The sequence below is a fragment of the Magnolia sinica genome, chromosome 15 (assembly GCF_029962835.1).
Source record: "Magnolia sinica isolate HGM2019 chromosome 15, MsV1, whole genome shotgun sequence".
NCBI lineage: Eukaryota > Viridiplantae > Streptophyta > Magnoliopsida > Magnoliales > Magnoliaceae > Magnolia > Magnolia sinica.
Genome location: NC_080587.1, coordinates 32,474,269 through 32,497,849, shown reverse-complemented (window position 1 = coordinate 32,497,849; position 23,581 = coordinate 32,474,269). Strand labels below are relative to the sequence as shown.

The window sequence follows — 23,581 nt, the reverse complement described above, 5'->3', positions numbered from 1 at the left end:
TATATTGCACATAAAATTATATGCGTGCGTCTCTTTTCCAATTATTTGATTCTTAACAATGGTGGATGGATGCTCACTATAGAAGGCTCCTCGTCCATGAAAAATTCTACCCCATTCAATCTCCAGGAAAGAAAGCCTCAATTGAAGAAAAAGGTAAATGCATTGTCGGGGAGGATAGATCAGACGAAGGAGAAGAGGGCCGGGGTAGCGATGGGTGGATGCTAGTCTCGACGAAGAAATCTCAAAATAGAATATCACAAGGATCCTCTCTTATCGCCTTTTCGACAATGTTTGTGCAGAAATATCTGTTGCATTGGAATGAATCTTGTTGGTGCAGAAATCTGGACGTCCTCCTTAGACCATTTGAGACCTGCAAAATAAGACAAAGATGGAGACCCTGGATGCTGCAGGGGACCCTCTGATGCCAAAGTCAAATATGCAAGCTAGGTCTAGTAGAGCATAGAGTTTTTGGGTGTAGAATTGTGTGCACCTTTCACCATTGGGGGTGCTCCTATTTATAGTTGAAGAGGGGTAGTGGCGTAGATGATGATTTTCCTATTTATTAGGTGCGTATTGTAGATGGAATCGTATCCTGAACATGTCGTGGGCATCTCCCGAGATCTTCGGCGGAGATCTTGGGCAGATCCGTGTTGCGATTGCCTCCCGAGATCCTCCGCTGGGATCTCGGATAGATAGGTTGGAACCAAGTCAGAATCAGTAAAAGCACGTCGGACGATCGATTTGTAGAGAGACTTTGCCGACTTGGATTCTTAATGAGTTGTTATCGAGTCTTCTTGTAGCCTCGAGTAGGTAGCCGACCTGCCTTTGTCCAAGCACAGGGGCCGAGATCCTTTCCTTGGCGAAAAGACTTAAGTGATGGCCGGGAATGTACGAGTTCGTGGAAGAGCTTGATGTCTGATGGAAGTGGGTATATCTTCTGGCAGCTGAGTTTGTGATGGGCACGGATGTCTGACCTGACCTTGTCTTATTGGTCAGTCCATTTTTACCCATAACAGTAAGCCCCCCTACTTTCGAGCTCACATAGCGAGGTCGGGAAATAAGTTACTTTTGGTGAGGTCGGATGTCCTTGCACATGGGGCATTGGGCCTGCTTGCCATTAATGCAAAGGTGGCGGTGTGCATGGGAATTGGGGCGTATTTGCAATCAAGATACAACACGCTCGATATAATGCGCGTCTCTCGAGGTCACGTGTGCTGACGGCACGCCTACTCGGCTTTTGACCTATGAGGAGTTGACACGTGGCGTCTTTTGGAGAGTTGGGTTGATTAGCAAGTGGGAGAGCTCCATGTGTCTGAGCGCGGGAGTCAAGGAGCCATTTCAGCTACGCATTGAGTGCGAGCATTGAATGCTTGTATGAGTGGGTTTTCTATAAAAGGAGGAAGCCCTAATCGTGCAAGGGCTATTTGCCTTGCTGCCTCTCTCTGGTCTAAGGTGATTTCAAGGCGATTTCCGTTGATCTTCAGAGGCTTTCTTCTCTGGTGAGCCCCACCTCTCCTGTCTTCCCTCCTTTTTCATTTTTCTTCTGGGTCTTTGGTTTCCGACTGTCATTCCGGCCGAGAAATGTCAAGCTCGTCGAACCAATGGCGGGAATCGTCCCAGCATGATGGAGGGCCGGATGATTTGATCTCCTAGAGAATTCGCCCTCTCCGTTGGTGATGATGGGCGATAGGGACTTCCAAGCATCCCATGGGTCGAGGATGGCTGCCCAGTCCTCGGCCGAGCGGTTAGTGGACGCTGAGGGGACTACCTCAGCCAGGGAGGAGGCTGATCAATCTTCGTCCGAGTCAGAAGAAACTGGGCCAATCGAGTCGACATTGACGGAGTCCGCCCTGGTACGGATTAGGTCGAAGTACTACATTCCAGACTCGTTGGTGCTCTAAGCTCCTGTACTTGGTGAAATTCCAAGCAAGCCCATGTTGCAATAATGATAATATCACAATATTATTGATATTATTGCTGACAAATTGAACACTTCATACATGATATAACCATGCGCCCATAACAAATTTTGAAATGGATTTTTTTGTTAATGAACAATTTTTTGGCGATATCGATACATAATCGCCGATATATTGGTGATGATATCAAAATATTGCTAATACATTGGCGATACAAGCGACACTTGGAATTTACACAATAAAAAATATGGGCGATACATTGACATAACGATACATTAGCAATACAAGCGACAACTAGAATTTACATAGTCAAAAATACTGGCGATATCAATAAATTGGCCATACTTAAGTGATACGTCGCCAATACCTAGGGGGGTGTTTGGCGCATGGTATTGGGAAGGATTAGGTGGGATGGGATTAAAAAAAACGTAATTATTAGGTATGGCAGGGATTGTCCCCTGTTACCATAGGATAAGCTTAATTCCATGCTATGTTTGTAATACGGTGGTACATTGAATGGATATACCCACTATCATTTGAAATTATTGAGAATAACATATATGTGTTATGTCCAAACGGTTCATCTGTTTTGTAACCTCATTTTATGGCATGGGCCTAAAAATGAGGCAGATCCAAAACTTATGTGGCCCCAAAGAAGTTTTCAACCGTATTCAATCACTGCTGCTTTTTATGGTGGGGTTCACTTGATCTTTAGATCTACCTAATTTTTTGGCCCATGCTCTAAAATGATCTCAAAAAATGGGTGGACGGTGTGGATATAGCGCACACATCATGGTGGGACATACACAACTTGCTAACATTGAGTGGAATTGGCATGGGACCCAATGCAATTCCATCTAATCTAATTCCAAGCTTTTCCATTCTTCCCAAACCTTGAGTGGAATTGGCACTTGGTATCGCCGAGTTGGAGATACAGATAATATCGGGGATACTTTGAACAATGCTTATAGTTCGTGGTGGGCATGCTTGTTGTGTTGGTTGGATGGTCATACCCATACCATGGTGAGCCCCATAATATCTCGTCTACATGATAATTACCATACAAGCATGTGCTTTGATTATTTCTTTTTATACATACATAGATATACACTTACATATGAATTAATGTATAGATATGTATGTATGCACAAATGTCTGAAGAGGTTCACATGCAATTAGTTGACAATATCTCAAGCATATATGACTTTCAACAAATTCCTTTATACAAATATCAGATTGATCCACTCATCATGAGGGCCAAATCCCAGAAAACAATGGATTACACTGATCTGATCAAAAGTACATTTATGGCCCACCAGTCAGTGGATTGGTCTGATTTTTTCTCTAGTGGATCTTCATGATGTTGCCAACCTTTCTGAATGGATTGGATGTCATGCATAGAGAACATGTTGTCAATTATGCACTCATTGGACGATGAATTATTGTCCAACTAGTTGCTTGTTAGACCTCCTCACAGACACGTGCTATAACACATTATTGTATCTTAAAAAAAAGACTACACATTGTTACAACAGATCTGGGCCCGGTCCGTTCCATTTCAAGCTGTTGATGAATGAGCTTGACTGTATTCCCATCAAATTACTCATCTTGTCTGAAATTTTAGACCTGAACCGAGTTGTTGGGCTTAGCAGTTTAGGCTGGAGCACAACTGTGATGGGCCAGGCCTGAAGACCAGATGGGATGTTGACCTTTTGACAGTTGACACCATTATCAGATGTAGGCATAAGTACAGCTAATCAAACCTATCATCTGAGTCACTTTTGTTGTCCTTTTCTGAATGGTAAATCACCTTCGGTGTTGTCTAATTGATTAACTCTTTAACATGATAACCTTCTACCAAATGTACCGATGATGTTTACTGATTGATTGTTCACCTAGCAGGTAATCCCTTCTAAGTCATGGCCGTTATTTGTTGCCCCCAAGGAAAAAAAAGAAGAAGAAGAGAGAAACGAGCCATGACCCCATTGTTCACAAGATGATATTTGTTTCCTGGGAAAGGTGTTTGTTGGAGATGATTTAACTTCTTGGTGTTATTGAAGCTAACTTGTTAGGATTTAACTGATTTTCTCTTCCTTTCAATTATTGACTTTGATGAAGTTTTTTCTTCTCGTATAGCTGTGCACGTCATGTATTTGTGAAAGGCAGTAAGTATACTTTTTGGTGTATGTAGATTCTGGATGTAAAGATAAGTTTCTTTTTTCTTTTTTCTTTTCTTTTCTTTTCTTTTCTTTTCTTTTTCTTTCTTTTTTTTTTTTTTTCTTTTTAGAAAAGGCAAGATCTGTTTCTATTTCATTTCTTAGTTACATGAACTGATATCTATTTCCCTGTCATTATTAGGGATGCATGCTGGGCTGCCTAAGTTTGTGCCAATCAACTTAAAGAACATAGCAGCTGCAGGATTTCAAGATGGGGATGAGATATCATTGGAATCGTTGAAGGAGAAGGGCTTAATCAACCCATCTGGGAGAGAGAGGCGTCTTCCTTTAAAGGTAGGTTAATATCTTGGAATTTTGCTCTTAACTAATCTGGGGGATTGTTGAAGTATCACCAATTTGTGATATTTGGAAAATGTTCTACACCGAGCATGGCTTTTCTTTTTCAAATACATCAGGTATTGCATCTTGATATGATAAATTTTAGTATCGTTTGGTCCTCCATAGTTTTATTTTCTTATCATTCTCTTAATTAAATTTCAATTTATAGAAAATCAAATTATAATTAAATGTGATTTTTGTTTTTGGACTACGTAAATGGGTGCATCTGGTTGGGATATTTTGATGCCTGTGCTCTGCCACTAAAGTATGTCCTTTTTAAATTAGTAATGTTACATGGGAATTTGAGGAGCTCACCATGAGGTGCTTTGTTTTTGGAATTGTTCCTGCTTTGGTATTTTAATAAAATATCACAAAAAGCAAAAAGGGAAAAAAAGAAGCAAGAAATCCTGTTTCGGATTGGTGAAGTGAATCCGACCCCGAATATCTGGCACAAGGCTATGATGACAATGATGACTTTACGCTATGCTTAATTTTGGCTTAGGTACATCATTGCCTTAGAAAATGGACATATCTATATATTTTATTAACGGTGTAAATGTGCTTTTTTCTTCCTGTGATGTTTTTTCATCTGCTATGACTATAGGAGTTGCATGACATGTTAGATTGATTGACATCAATTATTTTGTTGCAATCACAATGTTAATGTTGAAGCTTGTTTCATCTGTGCTTTGACCTTCAATACATCTTGGCCAGGCCAAGCGTAGAAAAATTATAGAAAATGAAGGATTTTTGTAATTATAGTTTAATTGTCAAATGAAATCCATTTATACAAAGGCTCCATCTCCTCTGAGAGCCAACAATGTCCCTGTAGAACAGAATATCTAAAAAGGAAACTAAAAAGGTCTTAGGAGAAGATGGAAGAAGATAAGGATGGCTAGACTATGATCAGAGATTAAGAATCGGAGTGAGGTATTGGATCTTTCTCAGTTTTCATCATCTGGTTCAAAACTACTCTTTATATTTGAATGCTAACTTCAAATTTTATTAAGAATAAAATGAAACACAAAATACAATGTCACAGCAGCAGAAGCTGCAGACAAACTAAAGAATCAGGCCAAACAAGCAAAGCTGACTGGCGACTGGGATTTACAAGCTCCTATAATCCCAAACCCTCAACCCTTGTCTGGATGCATTGAATTGGCTGGCGTCTGCATATTTCTCAGACTTCTGCAAGCCATCCCGGCAACTTTCCATGGCACATGCACATAATTCATCCAGCCAATAATGTTCTTAGTCACCTTCTAAAACTGCTGGCATCAACGTTTTCCCTATCACCAGTTTAGTCGCTTGCAAAATTACTGCAGCCTCAGCAAAATTAGGTTCTTGGATTCCTAATGGAGCAGAAAATTCCACAATAATTCTCCCATTATGATCCTGGATGCACCTCCCCACCGTCAAATCCAGGACTTTCCAAAGGAACATAAAAATTTTTCTTTATAGGTCCCTTCAGTTGCGGAATACACAGCATGGAAGGATTGCAAGAAGTGAGATGCTTCTGCAGGGCCTTGAGCCAACTAGTTGAGCACAGGGCATCTTACTTAGATCCAGGACAGCCCTGCTTCAATCCGCAACTAGCTGGAGAAATTTGTTTGCAATACCCTCCACCTGGAGATGTGTATTCCTGAAAATTCTGTAGTTTCTTTCTAGACATGTGCTCCGAATAGTTGCATCCCCAGCCATCTTCCACAGTTTCCTCTCTGAGCTTCTCCATTCACTGGAAGATCATTCGCCCAACATAGCCTTGGCAGTCCTTGACATTGCCAATCTTTGTCCGAATCCTTCCACCCCCTGAGACCAAATTTCCCAAGCAACTGGACAAGTGATTCACAGATGACTGACCAACTCTTCGTTCTTATAACACATAAGCATCTATTAACCATGGGCATTCCTCTTTTTTCTAAATTAATAATAGTTAGAATTTCCTCTCAACAGGCTACCCCCACAGAAGCCCTACCCTTAAAAGAAACACAAACTTGGCAAAGGTTTTACCGAAGTCCTTGGCATTCCTCTCTTTTATATACCGCTGGTGATGGAACTTGACTTGGAGCGAGAGTATGAGCAAATGGTTTTACTGAAGACCTTCCATAAGGCATCCTTAATCCAAATGTATATCTTTTTCCAGACTGCTTAACAGACTAGTGGGAGATTGAATCTCTTGTTCTTTTAAATTCCGACAGAAGACATGCCCCCAAATGATTTTTCCTTTGTCTCTTGAAGTAATCTTTAACCGAAGCTTCCATATCTGCTGCAATGAGAAAGAGGTCTGCAAAGTTTTCAATCAGCAAAGAGGCTCCACATTACGGATCATTCCAGAATCTTACTTTCTCCCCATTGCCTACCGATAATCTCATATAGTTGCAACAGATTGACTGCACCCTAGAGATTGCCCTCAAAATCTCCAAGCACTTTTTCTTTGAGGCACATACAATATCCCAACCATTTTTAGACACTCCTAAGAAGAGAAGACTCTCCCCATTCCCCAAAGACCAGCTCCATTTCCCCAGCAGCACCATGTTCATGCATCTGATTTCTTGCACTCCCATTCCCCCAAATTCCACTGGTCTACATGCCATGTCCCACGCAAGTAGGTGGAATCGGTGGTGCTCCAAGTCATGCTCACCTGTGCACCTACGCACGTGCGCACCTTTGCAAACGTGTCATGGGCGACTAATCCGAACAGTCCATGTGATGCGGAATCCCATGAAACCCCAAGGGACAAATTCTCACCCTGATCTAAAATTTTGGTGGGCCATATCAAAAAGAAATGCAAATTAAGGGAGGAAACTATTTTCATTTTTCATGGCCCACCAAAGTTTTGGATCAAAGTAAAAATTGGGCCCACGGGGTTTTATGAGGTGCCGCTTCACTTGGACTGTTCAGATTTTGGAGTCATATCACGTATGATGAGTTCTCAAAAAAGTTCGCACGAGTTCCGTGCGAACTGGTGTGCAGCTGAGCATTTAGCTATATATATATATATATATATATATATATATATATATATATATATATATATATATATATATATGAGAAAAGGTTCTATGCAGTCGAGCTCATATGAACTTTTCATGAGGTTAAGCTGTGTGGGCCCCACCGTGATGCGTGTCGAACATCAACACCGTGCATTTGATGGGTCCCTTTTAAATTATGGGATATCCCAAAAATCAACTGTATATGAACTCAGGTGGGCCATAGCATCTAAAATTATGTGAAGACATACCTAAAACATATAAAATCACTTGGTGGGGCCCACCTAAAATTTGGATGCGTCTGAAACTTGGTCTGACCCCTCATCCAAGTGGGACACACATAATGGATGGGCTGGATTTGTGAACCATATCTCGGTGGGCCCAACAAATGATTATGAATGTTTTAATGGAGGGTAGCCCCTCTCAACTTCTGTATGTGGTGTGGCCTACACAAGTCACAGATTGACTTGATTTTTAAGCCCTAGGCCCAACATGGAATGGTGCATCTGATTGATGGGGTAAATGTTCGAAACGCATAACGGTGGGGCCCACACTGCTCGACCTCATGGGAAGTTCCCATGAGCTCGACTATATATATATATATATATATATAGTCATGCTCACCCTACACGTGTGGATTTTCACCCTGATCTAAAATTATGGTGGACCATAGCAAAGAGATGCAAATCAAGGGAGGAAATTGTTTTCATTTTTCATGGGCCACCAAAGTTTGGATCAAAGTAAAAATTGGGCCCCGGGGGTTTCATGACATGCTGCTTCACTTGGACCATTCAGATTTCGGAGTCACATCACTTATAATGAGTTCTCAAAAAAGTTTGCAGGAGTTCCGTGCGAATTGGTGCACAGCTGAGCATTCGGCTATATATGTATGTATGTATGTATGGATGGATGGATGGATGGACTCAAGGTGCTTCATAATCTTAGAAGGGCATCTGAAAATGGAGATCATGTGATTTCGGCATGGTAATTCTTCCACCAAAAGATAAAAGCTTACCTTCCATGTGGCAAGCTTCATGAGGAATCTTTCTTGGACTTTTTACCAATTAGAAGCCTTTCTCCCCTTACAAAGAATACCCAGGAGCTTCATACTGCCGCCTTCGGATATCTTCTGTGTTTATTGACCGAGAGTCTTCGTCTAAATTTATGCCAGCCAGCAAGCTTTAAGCCATATTCACCTTCCAACCTGATATAATTTGAAAGGATATAAGAATGTGCTTAAACATCTGAGCATCTTGAATAGAGCCATCTCCAGATAAGCATATCGGACACGGGAGATCTTTGCTGCATACCACCTGCATTCCTTTGATCAAACCCAGATCACAGGTTCTCTGCAGAAGTTTTGAAAGGCCTTCACCCACATTAGCATATCAGAGGTATGATAGCAGGGCTCCTTGTCTAAGGCCCCTCCTACTTTTTGAAAAAACTCACTAGAGGACCCGTATATAAGAATAGAGAACCAAGCTGACTGGACACAAGCTCTCATCCACTTCTCACCAAATCCCATCCTCTGCAGGAGATCTGATAAAAAGGCCCAATTTAGACTTTAAGATGCTTTGTAATGTCAATTTTGAATAGAAAACCTTTGTCTCTACATTTTGAATACTCATCCACCATCTTGTTTGCTATGAATGGGTAATCTAGAACTGATCTACCTGCCACAAATGCAGACTGAGTTTCTGAAACAATAGTACTGATTAGCTTTTGAAGTCTTGTGTACAACACCTTCAATGATCTTGTATAAGCTCCCAATCAAAGCTAATTTGGCCTGTACTCTAACACCACCAGCACAGTTCTTTTTGGGAATTAGCATAATGAATGTTGCCTCGACCGATTTGCAAATGATCCCATCTCATAGAAATCCCTGAAAGCCACCAACAAGTCTCCTTTTATGATATCCCACCAGTGTTGGTAGAACAGGATTGAGAAGCCATCAGGGCCTAGCGATTGGTACCGTTTAGGTTGGAAGATCACTTCTTTAACTTCCTCAAAATTTCTAATCGATTGGCCTCTTTGGAAATTGCATTGAACTGGTCATCAAGCAAAGGCCTATGGAGAAATTCTTCAGAGAAAAAGGTCCTTAAAATAAATACAAAACAGGTACACACCTCTTCCTTGGTAGAGGCTATCTTCTTGCCAGATGCCTGTCTTCTTCTTCTTCTTCTTTTATTGGATAAATATCCCTTCTTCTGTGGACATTATGAGCCTCATTAAATGATTGGGATTTCTTTTGGAGAGGTCTCATTGATATTCTCTGCTGTATTTGGCAAAACAAACTCTAGCCATCTGCCATTGAGATCAGCAGTGGTGTCCCTCCTTTCTTGATGTCTAATGTACAAAGTTATAGCTCCTAATCCCGGCAGACCTTTTATGTCGAGGAATAACCACCTCAGTAACTTTGCCAAAATTTTCTTAAACAAACAGCAAAATTCCACCCATGTCAATGATTCCCAAAAGCATTCAATGAATAGAGAGAATCTTCCCCTTTCTTACATTCTCTTACCCTCTTATCCAGCCATTTCTTTCCCTTTATTTATTTATTTATTTATTTTTGATGTGGTCCAGTCCCTTTTTTAACAAATGCTTCTGAATCTCCAGCTCCGTCTTTGTTGCCTCCATATGAAACTCCTCATAAGTAGTCTTTTGTTTCTTCAACTGCTGAGCTGTTTCCCTGATTCCTTGTCACCATTGGAAATTCAAAACTTATGCTATAAGAAGGTAGCTGTGAATGCTTCCTGCACTAGAGAGTTCTTCCGCTTCTGCTGCTGCTTAGGAGAAAGATGAGAGGGTTTATATATATATATATATATTGCCTAGAACTATCCTTTTCTGATGTGTGATTTGCAGCAAAGAACATCAATTGCAGTTTGGGACGCATGTTAGTATATGTGGACTGTCCAATCAATGCCCTAAATGCAGGAAAAGAACTATCCTTTTCTGATGTGTGATTTGCAGCAAAGAACATCAATTGCAGTTTGGGACGCATGTTAGTATATGTGGACTGTCCAATCAATGCCCTAAATGCAGGAAAAGAACTATCCTTTTCTGATGTGTGATTTGCAGCAAAGAACATCAATTGCAGTTTGGGACGCATTTTAGTATATGTGGACTGTCCAATCAATGCCCTAAATGCAGGAAAAGAAAATCCACTAAAAGGTAAAAATCACATCCATCCAGTCCTCCTGATGAAGTTCCTGTGCATCTAAGGTCTGGACGATTGGTTCCTCAGCTTAAGAATAGCTCCATGAGAAATGTCGCTGATGCTTCTTAGCACATGTTGCTCCCACTATTTTCTTTTTTGAAAGATAATCACTTCATTAAAAAGCTGCAGCCACTATAAATAAGTATACAATATATAGGAAAAGAAACAAAACTACTGCCACCCCACCGGGGAATTGGGACGAGATATTCGATCCCGACACCCACTCCATTACAAAGAGTTTAGCTTTCCTAAAAACATCTATAGCTTTCCCCTTTTTATTTTTGAAACATCGATCGTTCCTTTCCAGCCATAAGCCCATAAGCCCACTAGTATACTCAGCCTCTATATCCTTTTCCCTCTTTTCCTTATACCCCCTCCGTACCAAGATGAGAGAAAATTATCTATCGACCTTCGAAGCACCCAAAGCACTCTAAAAAGTCGAAAGAAAAGATCTCACACCTCTCTTGCAAAAGAACAATGAAGGAACAAATGATTCACTGATTTCATGCCTTTTAAGCATATCGGACACATTCGGAAGAACCATATTCCTTTTATAAAGGTTGTTTATTGTTAACACCTTATTCATCCCAACAAGCCACCCAAAAACTGCCACCTTCAACGAGGCACCATATTGCCATACGAAAGTTGTCGGAGATATCCCTTCATTTTCCACATTTACACTTAGTAACCGATATAGGGATTTCACTAAAAATTTACCAGATTTGTCTTTTAACCTTCTGAGCAAGTCCGTACTTGAAACTACCACATAGCCTCACCCTATCTCTGTTGCTTGCTTGAATATGTTTTGGGATTATTTGCCTCCCCCTTTCTTCAACGAATTCAAAATAGGCCACATAATCCTCTGGCCTGTCCCCAAAACATACCCCCACCAGTCAAGCAACCTCCATTGTCACCAATTTAATTCTTTTCATGCAAGCCATGGAAACCCTTCTATCCTGTAACTTCCTTAACTTTGGAATTGCAGGGCCCCCAGACTGTTCCATCGAACTCCTTTCTGCCACGACCATTGCTCCCGACTTTGATCGATAGCCAAAGGTGTCATAATTACAGGATCCCTTAAGCCTTCTGTCTCCGGTACCACAACACTTGATGGATGATCAGAGCATCTTACCTCATTAGTTGAAATCCCTGCCTCCTTTGAACCCTGGTCTTCGTATGTGACTATTCCACGAAAATGGGAAGATTTCTCCTTTTCTGCATATGGAACCACCTAGGATCTTTTGATGACCTTCAGACCCCCCAACATCTCTGTCCTCTTAGATTGCAAGTCGTGGATATGCTTTGAAGCTTCCCCAGCACTGATTACTCTACTCTGGTATCTTTCTTCTTCGTTGTTTGTCGGATGTGCACTTCCTGGGGCATTTTGACACACGCTTCCTCTTCGTAAGATAAGGCCGGCGGCAGAAACGGTGGCTCTTCTAGGGTCTGTTTGTGCCATACCTCTTCGCCAAAGGGCTTTCCTGTTTCGAGCCTTTCTCGATCTCCTCCCGAAATGATTCGAAGAAAGGATTTAAGGGATTCAAAAAATTGCACGTGTCGCCACTTAAATCAACCCACACGTGCGATTTGGCTACTTAAGGCCTCACATGACAGCTTCAACACATGTGCCCAAGTAAATACTTCATTACTCGACCCCTTTTCGAATGTATCTTTTGCAATCCTGCCATTAACTTCTGCTGCCACCGTCTTTCCACGTGTCGCATGGGTATTGTGTTATGGTACAACCTGAGCAACGATGCCCTTCAAGCTTTCAACACGCGTCACGGTAGAAGCTACTCTTGCTCCACATGTCAGCTTGTCAGCCTTTTCGACTGAAACACCTTTATTGGAACCAATTGTAGAACGACACCACCTCTCTTCTCCCTCCTGTGTCTTGTGGTAGCACGTAAAATGTAGTCCTCCGTCGAAGCTCACAGGTGCCATTGACAGACCTCTCCCATCTTCTCCTGAACTGAGATCTTGTTCCTCTGATTCTTGAATCACGGTGGTTCTGATTTTGGCATCGTCAACCCTTAAAAGTAACCTGGTTCGGGAATGGGACAAGCTTCTTCTTTCTGATCTTTAGACACATAAAACACAATTCTTCGCTATTGTCCGTTCGATTATCAGTCTGTGTAACGTCCCAAATGCAAGCTCCTATTTCTTTGAAAATATCATCGATCCAGAACTCGAGTGGTATGTTCCATATCTGTAACCAATTTTCTTCCCAACCGAACACTGATGAGGTCTCCCATTTTTGAATCTCTACAATCAAATCTTTCGAAACTGACTTACAAGCCGTAAAAACAACTTCAGCATGTTCTTCACTTCCCAACAAGACGAGCATCTTGTCGATTTGTTCTTCAGCGTGTTCTTCACGTACCACTTTTGATTGGACATAAATCAATGAAAACATCCTTTATATTCATCTGTAATCAGGCCTTTTATCGTTAGATGGGAGATGAACAATCATGGGTCCACACAAACTTATGAGACGATCTTCTGCTCTTTGGGGATGTAATCAAGTGTTTGGTCTGACATAAATTAACAGAGTGCTCCAAATTGTGTGAAAAACAGTGAGGTTGGAATTCTTTTAATTTTCTTATTGTTGTATTGAACCTCCTTCAAACGCATGTTCCTACTGAACTTGGACTTCCTTTATTTTAATTATTCATGGGTCCACACTAACTCATGAAAGGGTCTTCTAGTCTTTCTTTGGGGCTATAATCAAGTTTTCTTGTTGATTTGACATTAGTGAAATGCTCCAAATTACATGAAAAACAATTTAGTGCTCCAAATGGCATGTGAAAAGGTGTTGACATCTGGATGGCAGATTCGTATCAGCTCATTAATCCAATTAACTCTTCTAGTCAGGGCCATTGCCTGATGGAGATACCTCTCATCCCATTTATTCTACTGTTGTTGTTTCAGTTAATCTTGCTTGGGTTGATAGAGCTGTTAATGGGGAGCGAAGGGAAAAGGCGTTTTGGACAAATGCTGAAGCAAGGGCAGAGGGAAGGCGTTCCTAAGGGAGTGTCTGGATGAAGTAGATAGGAGAGAGAGATGATCGTAGGAGTAGAAGCAGAGGTAGGGCCAGGGGCCAAGGCCATGGAAGATGGAGAGTATGTCAGAAGTGGGCAGCTGCTGGGTAGATGATAGGGAGGCGGAAGCGGCACTAGTGGCAGTGGAAGCCTCGGGGAAGGGTGCTTGCAGAGATTTAGTTCTCGCCAATCAATGTGAGGCAGGTTGCAATGATGGTCAATCTATGTAAAGAAGAAGCTGGAGAGGCTTGTGAAAGAGCTGGGGGTGGGGATATTAGGAGAGGAAGAAAATTTCAGGAGGATCCTCAAGAGAATCGAGGAGAAAAGGAACATTGCAGTCTCTCAATTAAACAGTCTCCAAAACTCCACAAGGTTATGGGGTGTTAAAAATATGCAGTGTGGTATTGATAATGATAATCGTCACTCCAATAAAGGTGATGAAGGGGAGGGGCCAGGGATGCACATGGTGTTAGAATGATGGTTCTCTCACGGAATATGAGGGTGTGGGGAGTGGGGATAAGAAGAGGGCTGTGAGCGACATGGTCAAGTCAAGGCAGATGCTCTCAAGGTCCAAGAAACAATGAAGAAATTCTTAGATGAAGCTCTGGTTAAAGAGCTGTGGGGTAAAGGGAACTGGCTGGGATTGGGTTTAACTAGACGGGAGAGTGGGGGGTATTTTAGAAGTCCGGAATAGTGAAATTTTGAACAAGGATGCAACGCTGGGATGCTGGTTGTTGTTGATCCTATTTGAGCATTGGAAGTGGGGGCAGTCGGTGGTGCTTGACTGTGTGTATGGTTCAAATGTAGCTGGGTTGCGAGCTGATTTCTGAGAGGAGCTTGGGAGGGTCCCTGGAAAATGGAATGTCCCCTGGTGCTTGGGGGGCGATTTCAATGTGATCAGAGTTGGTGCTGAGAAGAGGGGAGGGTCCAGGATTTCAGAAAGCACGCAGGGATTCAATGACTTCATTGAGAAGTGGGAGCTCCTCGACATTCCTATGCATTGGACAAACAACCAAGCCGACCTAGTAACATGCAGACATGTTCGTGGGTGGCGTTATTCCCTGTGGTAAATTAAAGAGCCCTTCCTGAGCGATTGTTGGATCATAATCCCATTTGTTTCTCGATGGAATCATGAGGTCCAAAGCTGTTTGAATTTGAAAGCTAATGGTTAGAGCATCCTCAGTTCCTGGATTTGGTTAGAGCTTGGTTGTCAAAGTCAAGAGTTAAGGATGGGCTGGTTTTCAGTTTTGTGAAGGCTGAGGCTTTTGAAAAGTAAACTCAAGTCCTGGAGTAAGGCAGAGTTCAAGGATGTCGTGGGGATCAGGTTGAACTTTCAAGAGGAGCTGGCAGAGATAGAAAAAGAGGAAGAGGAGCTGGGGCACCTACCTCCTGATAAAGCAGCTCACATGGGGGAGGTGACAGATCTTCTCAATTTTATCTTGAGGAGAGGAGATTTACTGGAAACGTCGGTTTAGGGAGAAATGGATATAGGATGGAGATGGGTAACACCAGCTATTTTCATAGAATGGCGAACTCAATGAGGGCAAATTTTATCTCTTTAATCGACATCACTGGAGAAGTCTCTTCAAACAAAGATGAGGTATGTGCTTATTTTGTGAATCATTTTTAAGCCTCTCTCTTTCTTCTTCTTTTTTTTTTTTTTTTCCTTCTTTGAAGAATTTCCTTGTAACTGGAAGGAATTTTCTTTGAGGCTTTATCAGAAGAGCAGGTAGATCTGATAGAAGAGGAGTTCAGGTAGAGCAAAATAAGAGAAGTGACAGGCTAAAGTGTGATAGGGATCTGGGTCCTGATGGGTACCCTCTTCTGTTCTTCCAGTGCTGCTCGGAGATTGCTGAGGACGATCTGAGCTGCTCTTCAAGGATTTCCATAAAAATGTGACTATTTGTAAGTCAATTGACATTGAGAAAGCATTCGAGTGTAAATTGAACATTCTTACTGGACTTGTTGCAGCAAATGGGATTTGGGTCGAAATGAGTCGGTGGACGAGGTTGTGTGCAGTTGGCTTGGTTCTTGGTGTTAGTCGATAGATTGCCCAAAAGGATTCTTCAAAAGTGAAAGGGGCATATGGCAGTGTGACCCCTTGCTGGCTTTTCTGGTTGCAATTCGTTGTCGAAGGGTTATCCAGAGTTATGCAAAAAGGAGTAGATCAGGGTTTCATTAAAGTCATGAGAGTGGGCAGTAGTAGCTTATGCATCAATGATGAGCAATACGCTGACGATACTATGCGGCTTGAAGATGCCTCCCTGCAAGAAGCACAAATCTTCAAAGATATTCTGTCTTTGTTTTTCAGCAGTATCGGGTCTGAGGGTGATAGCAGGCATCAACATAAATCCTGAGAACATTGTGGAAATTGCAGCACCCATTGGTTGCAGAATGGATGAAGGCTGTATGAGGCATCTGGGTGTCTCTATCATTCCGGGAGGCAGAAGGGCTACTGGCTGGGACAAAACCTTAGAGAAATTCCAGCTAAGGCTTGTGGGGTGGAAAAGTACAGTACTCTCTGGGTGGTCAGATTACTACTCTATTGAAGGCTTTCCGATTTATATGCTTTCCATTTTTTGGTGTCCTTCCAAACAAGCTTGAATCTATTGATAAAAAGATCCTGTGCAACAGGAGTGTCAACCATCAGTGCTTCCATCTCATCACATGGGAGCAGGTCTGCAAACCAATGAAAAAAAGGGGGATTGGTAATAAGGGACATAAGATCAATGAACAATGCTCTCACATTCTAGTTGCCATGCGAAAATTTTGGTTCTTTTGGAAAATTTCCCATTTCACTCAAAAATAAAAAATTGGAGGTCAAAATCTATGATTAAGCATGCAAAACATGCAAAATCATAGATTACTAATTTCATTGCACAGATTCTAATCAATTTAACAAGGGAAAATGGTTTAAATTAACAAAAAGTCACCAATTGGGTTTCTGGCACCACACACTCTCCATTCTTGATTTCCACACCTAAATCCTATTTTCTTTCCACACAAATAAAAGGCATTGGTCGAAATCCCCTTAGAAACATAATCCCAGCAAAAAATTCAGAGAAAATATATATTTTTTAATTTTTGGTGATTTCCCCCTTTTTTCTCCAGGGGATTGACACAGGTGCAATATTATTGATATGTATCTCAAATATAGATGATGTCATGCAATATATAGCTGTGATATTTTGAATATAACTTAATGTATTGAAATATCATTGATATGTTACGATATATCGTGATATTTTTAACTCTCTAATTCATATTGGCATGTTGCGATGTCAGTAGTACCGGCCAACCAAGCTCTGAAGTGCAACACAAATATGCATTTCAAGTTGGAACCGGAACTCTGGAAACTGTTTGGGTGTTTTACCTCATTATGAATGTAGAGGTGGAAGCGCCACTTCTATAATATACTCTTTTATTGAATTGCACTCTCACAATTTAATTTAATTGAGCATCCAAATGCCAAGTATCAGTGGCTATAATTATCACACACAGACAGAACACTCCCTTTTGCATTATGAAAGATTTGTGTTAAACTTTCATACTTGTTTCACTGATTTCCTTCATATTTGTAGATTTTGGGAGACGGGAAGTTAACTGTCAAGCTGAATGTCAAGGCACGTGCATTTTCGGCAGCTGCAAAGGAAAAGCTTGAGGCAGCTGGATGCATTCTCACTGTACTGCCCGGAAGAAAGAAGTGGGTGAAACCATCAGTAGCGAAGAAACTTGCACGGACTGATGAGTACTTTGCGAAGAAAAGAGCTGCCGCCACCGCCCTTGCTGCCGGGGATGCTGCTTCTGCATGAGCACAATACATCTACCGCAAGAGAGGAATAGCATACCAAGGTGATTTTAAGCTCTTGCTGTAATTTCTCTCTCATTAATGTATGTTGATTCCTAATCAGATACTTTCTTGATCCACTTCAAAATTTTAGAATGAGAAATCTTTTGTTTTAGCTATTTGCTGTCTAATGTTGCAGTAAATAGCTATTTACTCTCTCTCTCTCTCTCTCTCTCTCTCAGAGACCATGGGCTGGAGTTTTGGGTCCAAGGGATAAAAGGGGAACCCCTGGTTCGGACCTGGAACTGATCTAGGCCAGTTATGATTGCCATGACCTGCAAACCAGGGTCAGGCCTAAAAAGTTAGATGGACCGGGGTTTGTACTATCCTGGTCCGCATCAAGCCCATCCCCGCAAAGGACCTGAAATTACCAATAATATCTCAGCATGGTGTATTAATGAAATAATAGATTTACAATATATAGGAGACTTATAAATGAGGCATTAAAGTAAGCTTTTTATCGGACTAGCATCATTCCACAATATCTCAACAATGTCCAGGAAACCTTTTAATGGAGGTTTAAACTGTGATTTAATTGTAGATTGCAATTTCCCTTCTTATAAAGTGCAATAATTGAGAAATGAAACATTTCATGGGAGTATCTTTCATCATCATAGGCCTGTTCATGCCATTTTTGGTTTGCTTTACAAATCCTGTTTCATCATAGGCTTGTTTCTGCCATTTTGGGTTTGCTTTACAAATCCTGTTCCGTCAAATACGCAACTCATTCCATAGAAAGCTCTTGTCCACCCCGGCAAATGTGTGTAGTGGTTAGCCTGTTAGTCTGGTGGACCACCGTGTGAATGGTTTGTTAGGCTGAAAAACAGAATGAATAGACAAGTCATACGTCAGTCATCAGTTTTCCTGGTTGAAGATGAACTGTACATATAATCATTCCTTTGCAACCAGCTGAGCGGATTGCTTCCATTTCCTTCTTGTGCTATGGCCTATCTACGTGATTGTGGTTGGTCCACTATCAATGCTCCCAACTACCGCACCTGTTTGCACACATGTACGTGAGGAGGGGATGCAATCCTCTCTTGATGGAAGATAACTTATTTTAGTGACAAGCAGTGTTTTAAATATCGACGATATCGGCCGATATATTCCACGATATATCTTGTATCCCACTCGTGCGATATGAAATGCATAGGTAGTGCTGATATATCTCACCTATTCGATTTGGTGAACATTTTCGATTTTCAATCCATTTTTTGGTTGTAAATCACATTAAATTAGTGTAAATTGGTTACAAATCTATGATTCTTCATGTTTTTTTAATGAAAAATCATGGATTTGGAGCTTTGATTTCAAGATTTAGAAAGATGGGTTATGTAAGGCCCTAGCTTGAGTATCCGTTTTATTTTGTTAGGTCCCGCGGTCCTACCAGTCAAATCCCGGCGACCCGCGACCTGTAGATCTCATTTGCGGTCATCCTTAAATCCTGTCATGCTAACCTGACCCGGATCGACTCGAAACCTATACCGTTGTGACCGCGTCAACGCCGCGGTTCCAACGCCGCGTCTCATGCATGAATCCGACGTGTACATCTTGAGATATTGACTGCACCATTTTTGGCCATTCATCATGCATGTAGGACCCATCTAGACCATGGGCACGTTTTCCCCATGTGGGTCCCCACATAGAGCACTCTATCCCATACATGCTACTTTCCATCATGCCTAACCTATAGCTAGCAATGATAGTTTTCTTAAAAAGAAAATCCATCATTTGATTTCTCCCTAACCTATGCTATCACCCTTCCCTAAGCTACCCATCTCTCAAAACTACTCATTACCTTGCTAGAAACCCCTCCCTCTCTCTCCTCTCTCATTTCTCTCATTCTCCCTCCCATGGTGTAAAACGTCCACCTCTCCTCCATTTTTCAGCAAGTTTTCCTCCCTTCTCTCTCCCAATCCCACCATTACAACATCATCTCCTCCATTAAAACTTTTTCTTTGGATCATTGAAGCTAGCACCTTGAAGATTAGAGGAGATCTTGGAGGTGGGTGTTGCTTGAAGCTCTCTTTCTTCTCTTTCTTCTTGCATTTCTTTCTTAGCATGTTTGGAAGCATGTAGGACCCACCATTCAATGGTGGAGGTCCTACATGACTCCAAGATGAGAGCCCAAGAGCCTATTTCATGCATGTTCACTTTCATGGTGGGCCATTCTCCATGGATCCACCATGATGCATTTTTCCTTTGATCTAGCACTTCATTGGTCATCTATACCTTGCATGCATGGTAGGGATAACATCCCTACCTCAGCAACTTCTTTGATTTATAGGATAGCATGCATGTAAGATCTATGTACATTGTATGGTCTAGATGTGAAGGTGGAGGGTTCATAGTGATGGAACCCTCCCCTATGGCCGTGATCTCTCTCCCTCTCTCTCTCTCTCTCTCTCTCTCTCTATTTCTTCCCCTTTAGATTGCTGATGTGTGTGGCCCACTGAGATGATCAGAAAAATCACAAAAATCTCAGATTCACCAGAAATTTGGGACGTCTAGGCCCACTTTGACTTGTATGGGTTGGATCGCCCCCATACCTTGATTTTCTTAGGGATTTTTGCAAGGACATGGATTTGAAATTTTTATGGTCACCTAAGATGGACCCCACTTGATGTTTTTGGTTATAAATCCCTCTGGATATTTTCTGTGGACTGAAATATGGACAGCATATTTTGCTGTCCAAATTTCAGGCCCATTTGCTGCATTGTTTTTAGGCCCATTTGTGGGGCTTTTTATCCCTGATTTCCTTGGGGGTTTTCTGGGGTGTGGACCCCACCTTGATATAGGATGGGGCCCCACATCAATTGTCCCATGATTGAGACCTATGGGATGGGCCAAAGAGGGCTGGACGTCCAGAAATTTCTGGACAGTCCAACAATGTTGCATGTTGAAAATGGACCTAGTATACCTTGAATTTGGGGAAAGTGGGCCACTCCAGTATACTCCACTTGCTGTCCATACATGGAAGCACAAACCCACCTATTTTCCCAGTGATTTGGGAGGCCTAGGCCCACCTCATGAGGTGCTAAACATGAGAACAACAACAATTTCAGCAGCAGAATTTTTTTTTTGGTTAATACCTTGCTGTATTTTTATGTGATTGTTTAGGCTGGTGTTTGACCCAAAAATTTATCTCTATGGTGGCCCACCTTACTGGGACCCACCCTATGTGAACATAGGCCATTAGGGCCATCAGATTTTGGGGTGAAAGTGGCTGGACAACCACCTTTCTGGGCGTCCTAGCTGGTTGACGTCCAGCAAGGGTGGTCGTCCCACCTCCATGTGGCCCACCTTGATGTAATGTTTCATCCATGCGTCCATCCATTTGTGTGGCCCACTCCTAAGCGGGATATCCATGGCGGGGCCCACTTTAACCTTTGATGTGGGCCAGATCGTCTAGCCCATTGGACCGCCCACCCCTTTGTGGGATGCCCAATACATTGGGCTGTTGTTCAGTCCAGCAGGAAGGCCCACTTGTTTTATGTGTTGTATGTGCACTCCTTATGTGGTGGGGCCCCCTGTGTATGTTGTTGGCCACCCTGGGATTTAAATCCACTTCATATTTACCAGTTTCTGGGCTCCAGCAGGCCCAGATAGCTGGTGGGCTAAAAATCCAGCATGGTACCTTATAAATATGCGTTATTTATGGCTGAAGTTTTAAGGGTGTGGGGCCCACCATATTGTGAGAATTTGTTAGAATGTTTCGTGCTTTTGCTTCCCTAATTTTGGGCTTAATTAATGCATCTTGGGGGCCCGCTTTAATTGGGTTATAAGGACGCTTGAACAACCAGATATTTAGGACTCTTTGTAGGCCCAAATGGGCTGGGACGTCCTAGCTAGGCCTAGTGGATTTATGGGCTATATCCATCATTATGTTGGGCTGGTTAGGCTGAAATATGTATGTGTAGTTGGGCCCTTAGTTGCCCACCAAATCAAGTAGATTTTTGGCCTAAGGTTGCAAGGCCCAATTGGCTTAACTTGGATATGATTCTTGCCCATGTGTTTGAGATAATGGGCTGCCCACTAGGCCCACCATAATGTATAGATTTGGTGACCTTATTCTTGGGCTATAACCTTCCCTATGGGCCCATGTTATTGCATGTGGATTGGGCCATGTATTGCCCATTTGGACTCATATAATGTATGTAGGCCTTGGGCCACTTTATTGAGGCCCAACATGTGATATATATATATATATAGTTGCACATTTCTTGTTTATGATTGTGCTCGGGCCACGTGCCTTGAGTCTTGGTAGATTGTTATTGGGCTGCCTCTTTGGGATAAATGGTGGTTGAATGTCCACATTTGTGTACCCTTCTAGGCCTGGCTAGGCCCACTTGCATCTGTTGGTGATTAAATGTCCACCATAGACCCTTGCTAGGCCCATCCTCACCATTTAGGCCCATAGCATTGTCTACCCAGTCTCCTGGGCTACCCCAAACTATTGGGCCCCCACTAGTGGTTGTATTCTTTCTTTTCCATTGAAAAAATTGTCTAAGTACCTAGACCCTACCTTGTTATGAGAAGAGTCCAACATCATCGCATGACATACTTGGTTATTTTCATGACCCATTCCCATGTGCATCATATGTATGCTTGGTTGAGATGTGATTGGTCATGGTTTATGCCATTGGGCAGGCTGTTATGGGACTCCCTGAGTGATGGAGTTGCCCCTCTTGAGCGCGCTGTATGCGCAGGACTGATGCATGGTTGATTTGTGTGATTCATGCATTTGACATTGCATAGCACGGTTAATATTCACCCTAGCTTCATCAGGGCCGTAGCCTCCACAAATATATCGTGGATGACAAGGTTTGGATACCGAAAATGTTTATTTGAGCACTTTAGGGCACGTAGGATGTCCTTGGGTGAAAGTTACAGAACCTTCGTGGTATCATGAGATGCCCCAACGCCGAGATCGAGTGGAAAACATGAGCGTCGGTGCCTTTACCATCAGGTCGTGTCTCCCATTGTATTGTGGTCGGTTGGTAGGGGGTGTGGCCTTACCCGCCCGAGTGAGTGGGCAATATTTAGGCTGAGTTTGACCAGCTCGTAAATTGGTCTGTTATCATCCAACCTTATTGGTGATTGGCTGTCCACAGGTGGGTAGTGAGGTCTCTTACGCTCGCTGGGCTATGCGGCGAGGAGAGCGGTAATCAGCAGGTAGTGTATTTGACCCCGGTGATTTCTCAACGAGGAACTGTACTGATCGTGGACTTGATATGAGGATGAGCATGATCGCATTGCATATTGCATATGATACTTGGCTATATAGCCCCGCATTGAATAGCCTTTGATTGGCAGATGGTATTCCTGTCTTGTATTGCTTAGCCTTGTGACAGCTAGTGGTATTCATGGTCTTATCGCATTCTTCCACATACTCTGATATCGCATTCATGACACCTGTCCTGCACACAATTATACCGTCTTCTAAGCTTTCTATAAGCTTATGCACGATTGATGCGTGCAGGTGATTCGAGGCCAAAGAGCGGAGCAGGAGCTGGAGCGTGCCATTGATCCTTTTGGAGCTTTCTTTATATAGTTTTTGTATTTCCCCTCATGTATCTTATAAAAGTTTAAATTCTTAGTGGATTTTGTAATGGTGTTCTTGTAGTTATTATCTGTGGTTACGATGTTATGATCTTGGGTATGCTCATTATGAACTAGACTTATATTTTAAAATTCCTCCTTGTGGGATCCCAGGATCGGAACCTGGTGAATGGGTGCCAGAAGTCAAGAATGGGGTACTTTGGAGGCTGTTGGCGCCGGAATCGGCGATCGGGAACCTGGTAAGCCCGGTCTTCGGGTCTGGGACGCGACAGTTGTTGGTATCAGAGCATAACAAAATAACCCAGAAGTAATTCAGGATAACATTACATATCTGCTTCAAGCACGTTCTCTCTTTGATTTTGTTTCTCCAATATCCGAGTCTCTTGAGGATTCTAATCTCAAGGTGTCCATCACTTTTGTTCTTGTGTAGACGATGCCGCCTAAATG

At 42.3% G+C, this 23,581-nt stretch overlaps 1 protein-coding gene across 1 annotated transcript in view; it reads left to right on the top strand.

Moving 5' to 3' along the window:
- The window catches only part of LOC131226631 (large ribosomal subunit protein uL15c), a 31,782-nt gene extending 14,226 nt beyond the window's left edge, over window positions 1-17,556 (top strand). The window contains exons 3-4 of the mRNA XM_058222218.1: window positions 4,278-4,429; window positions 17,307-17,556. Coding sequence (XP_058078201.1) covers window positions 4,278-4,429; window positions 17,307-17,537 — 383 coding nt within the window. The 3' untranslated portion in view covers window positions 17,538-17,556. The remainder of the gene's footprint in view (window positions 1-4,277; window positions 4,430-17,306) is intronic.
- The last annotated feature ends 6,025 nt before the right edge of the window (window positions 17,557-23,581 follow it).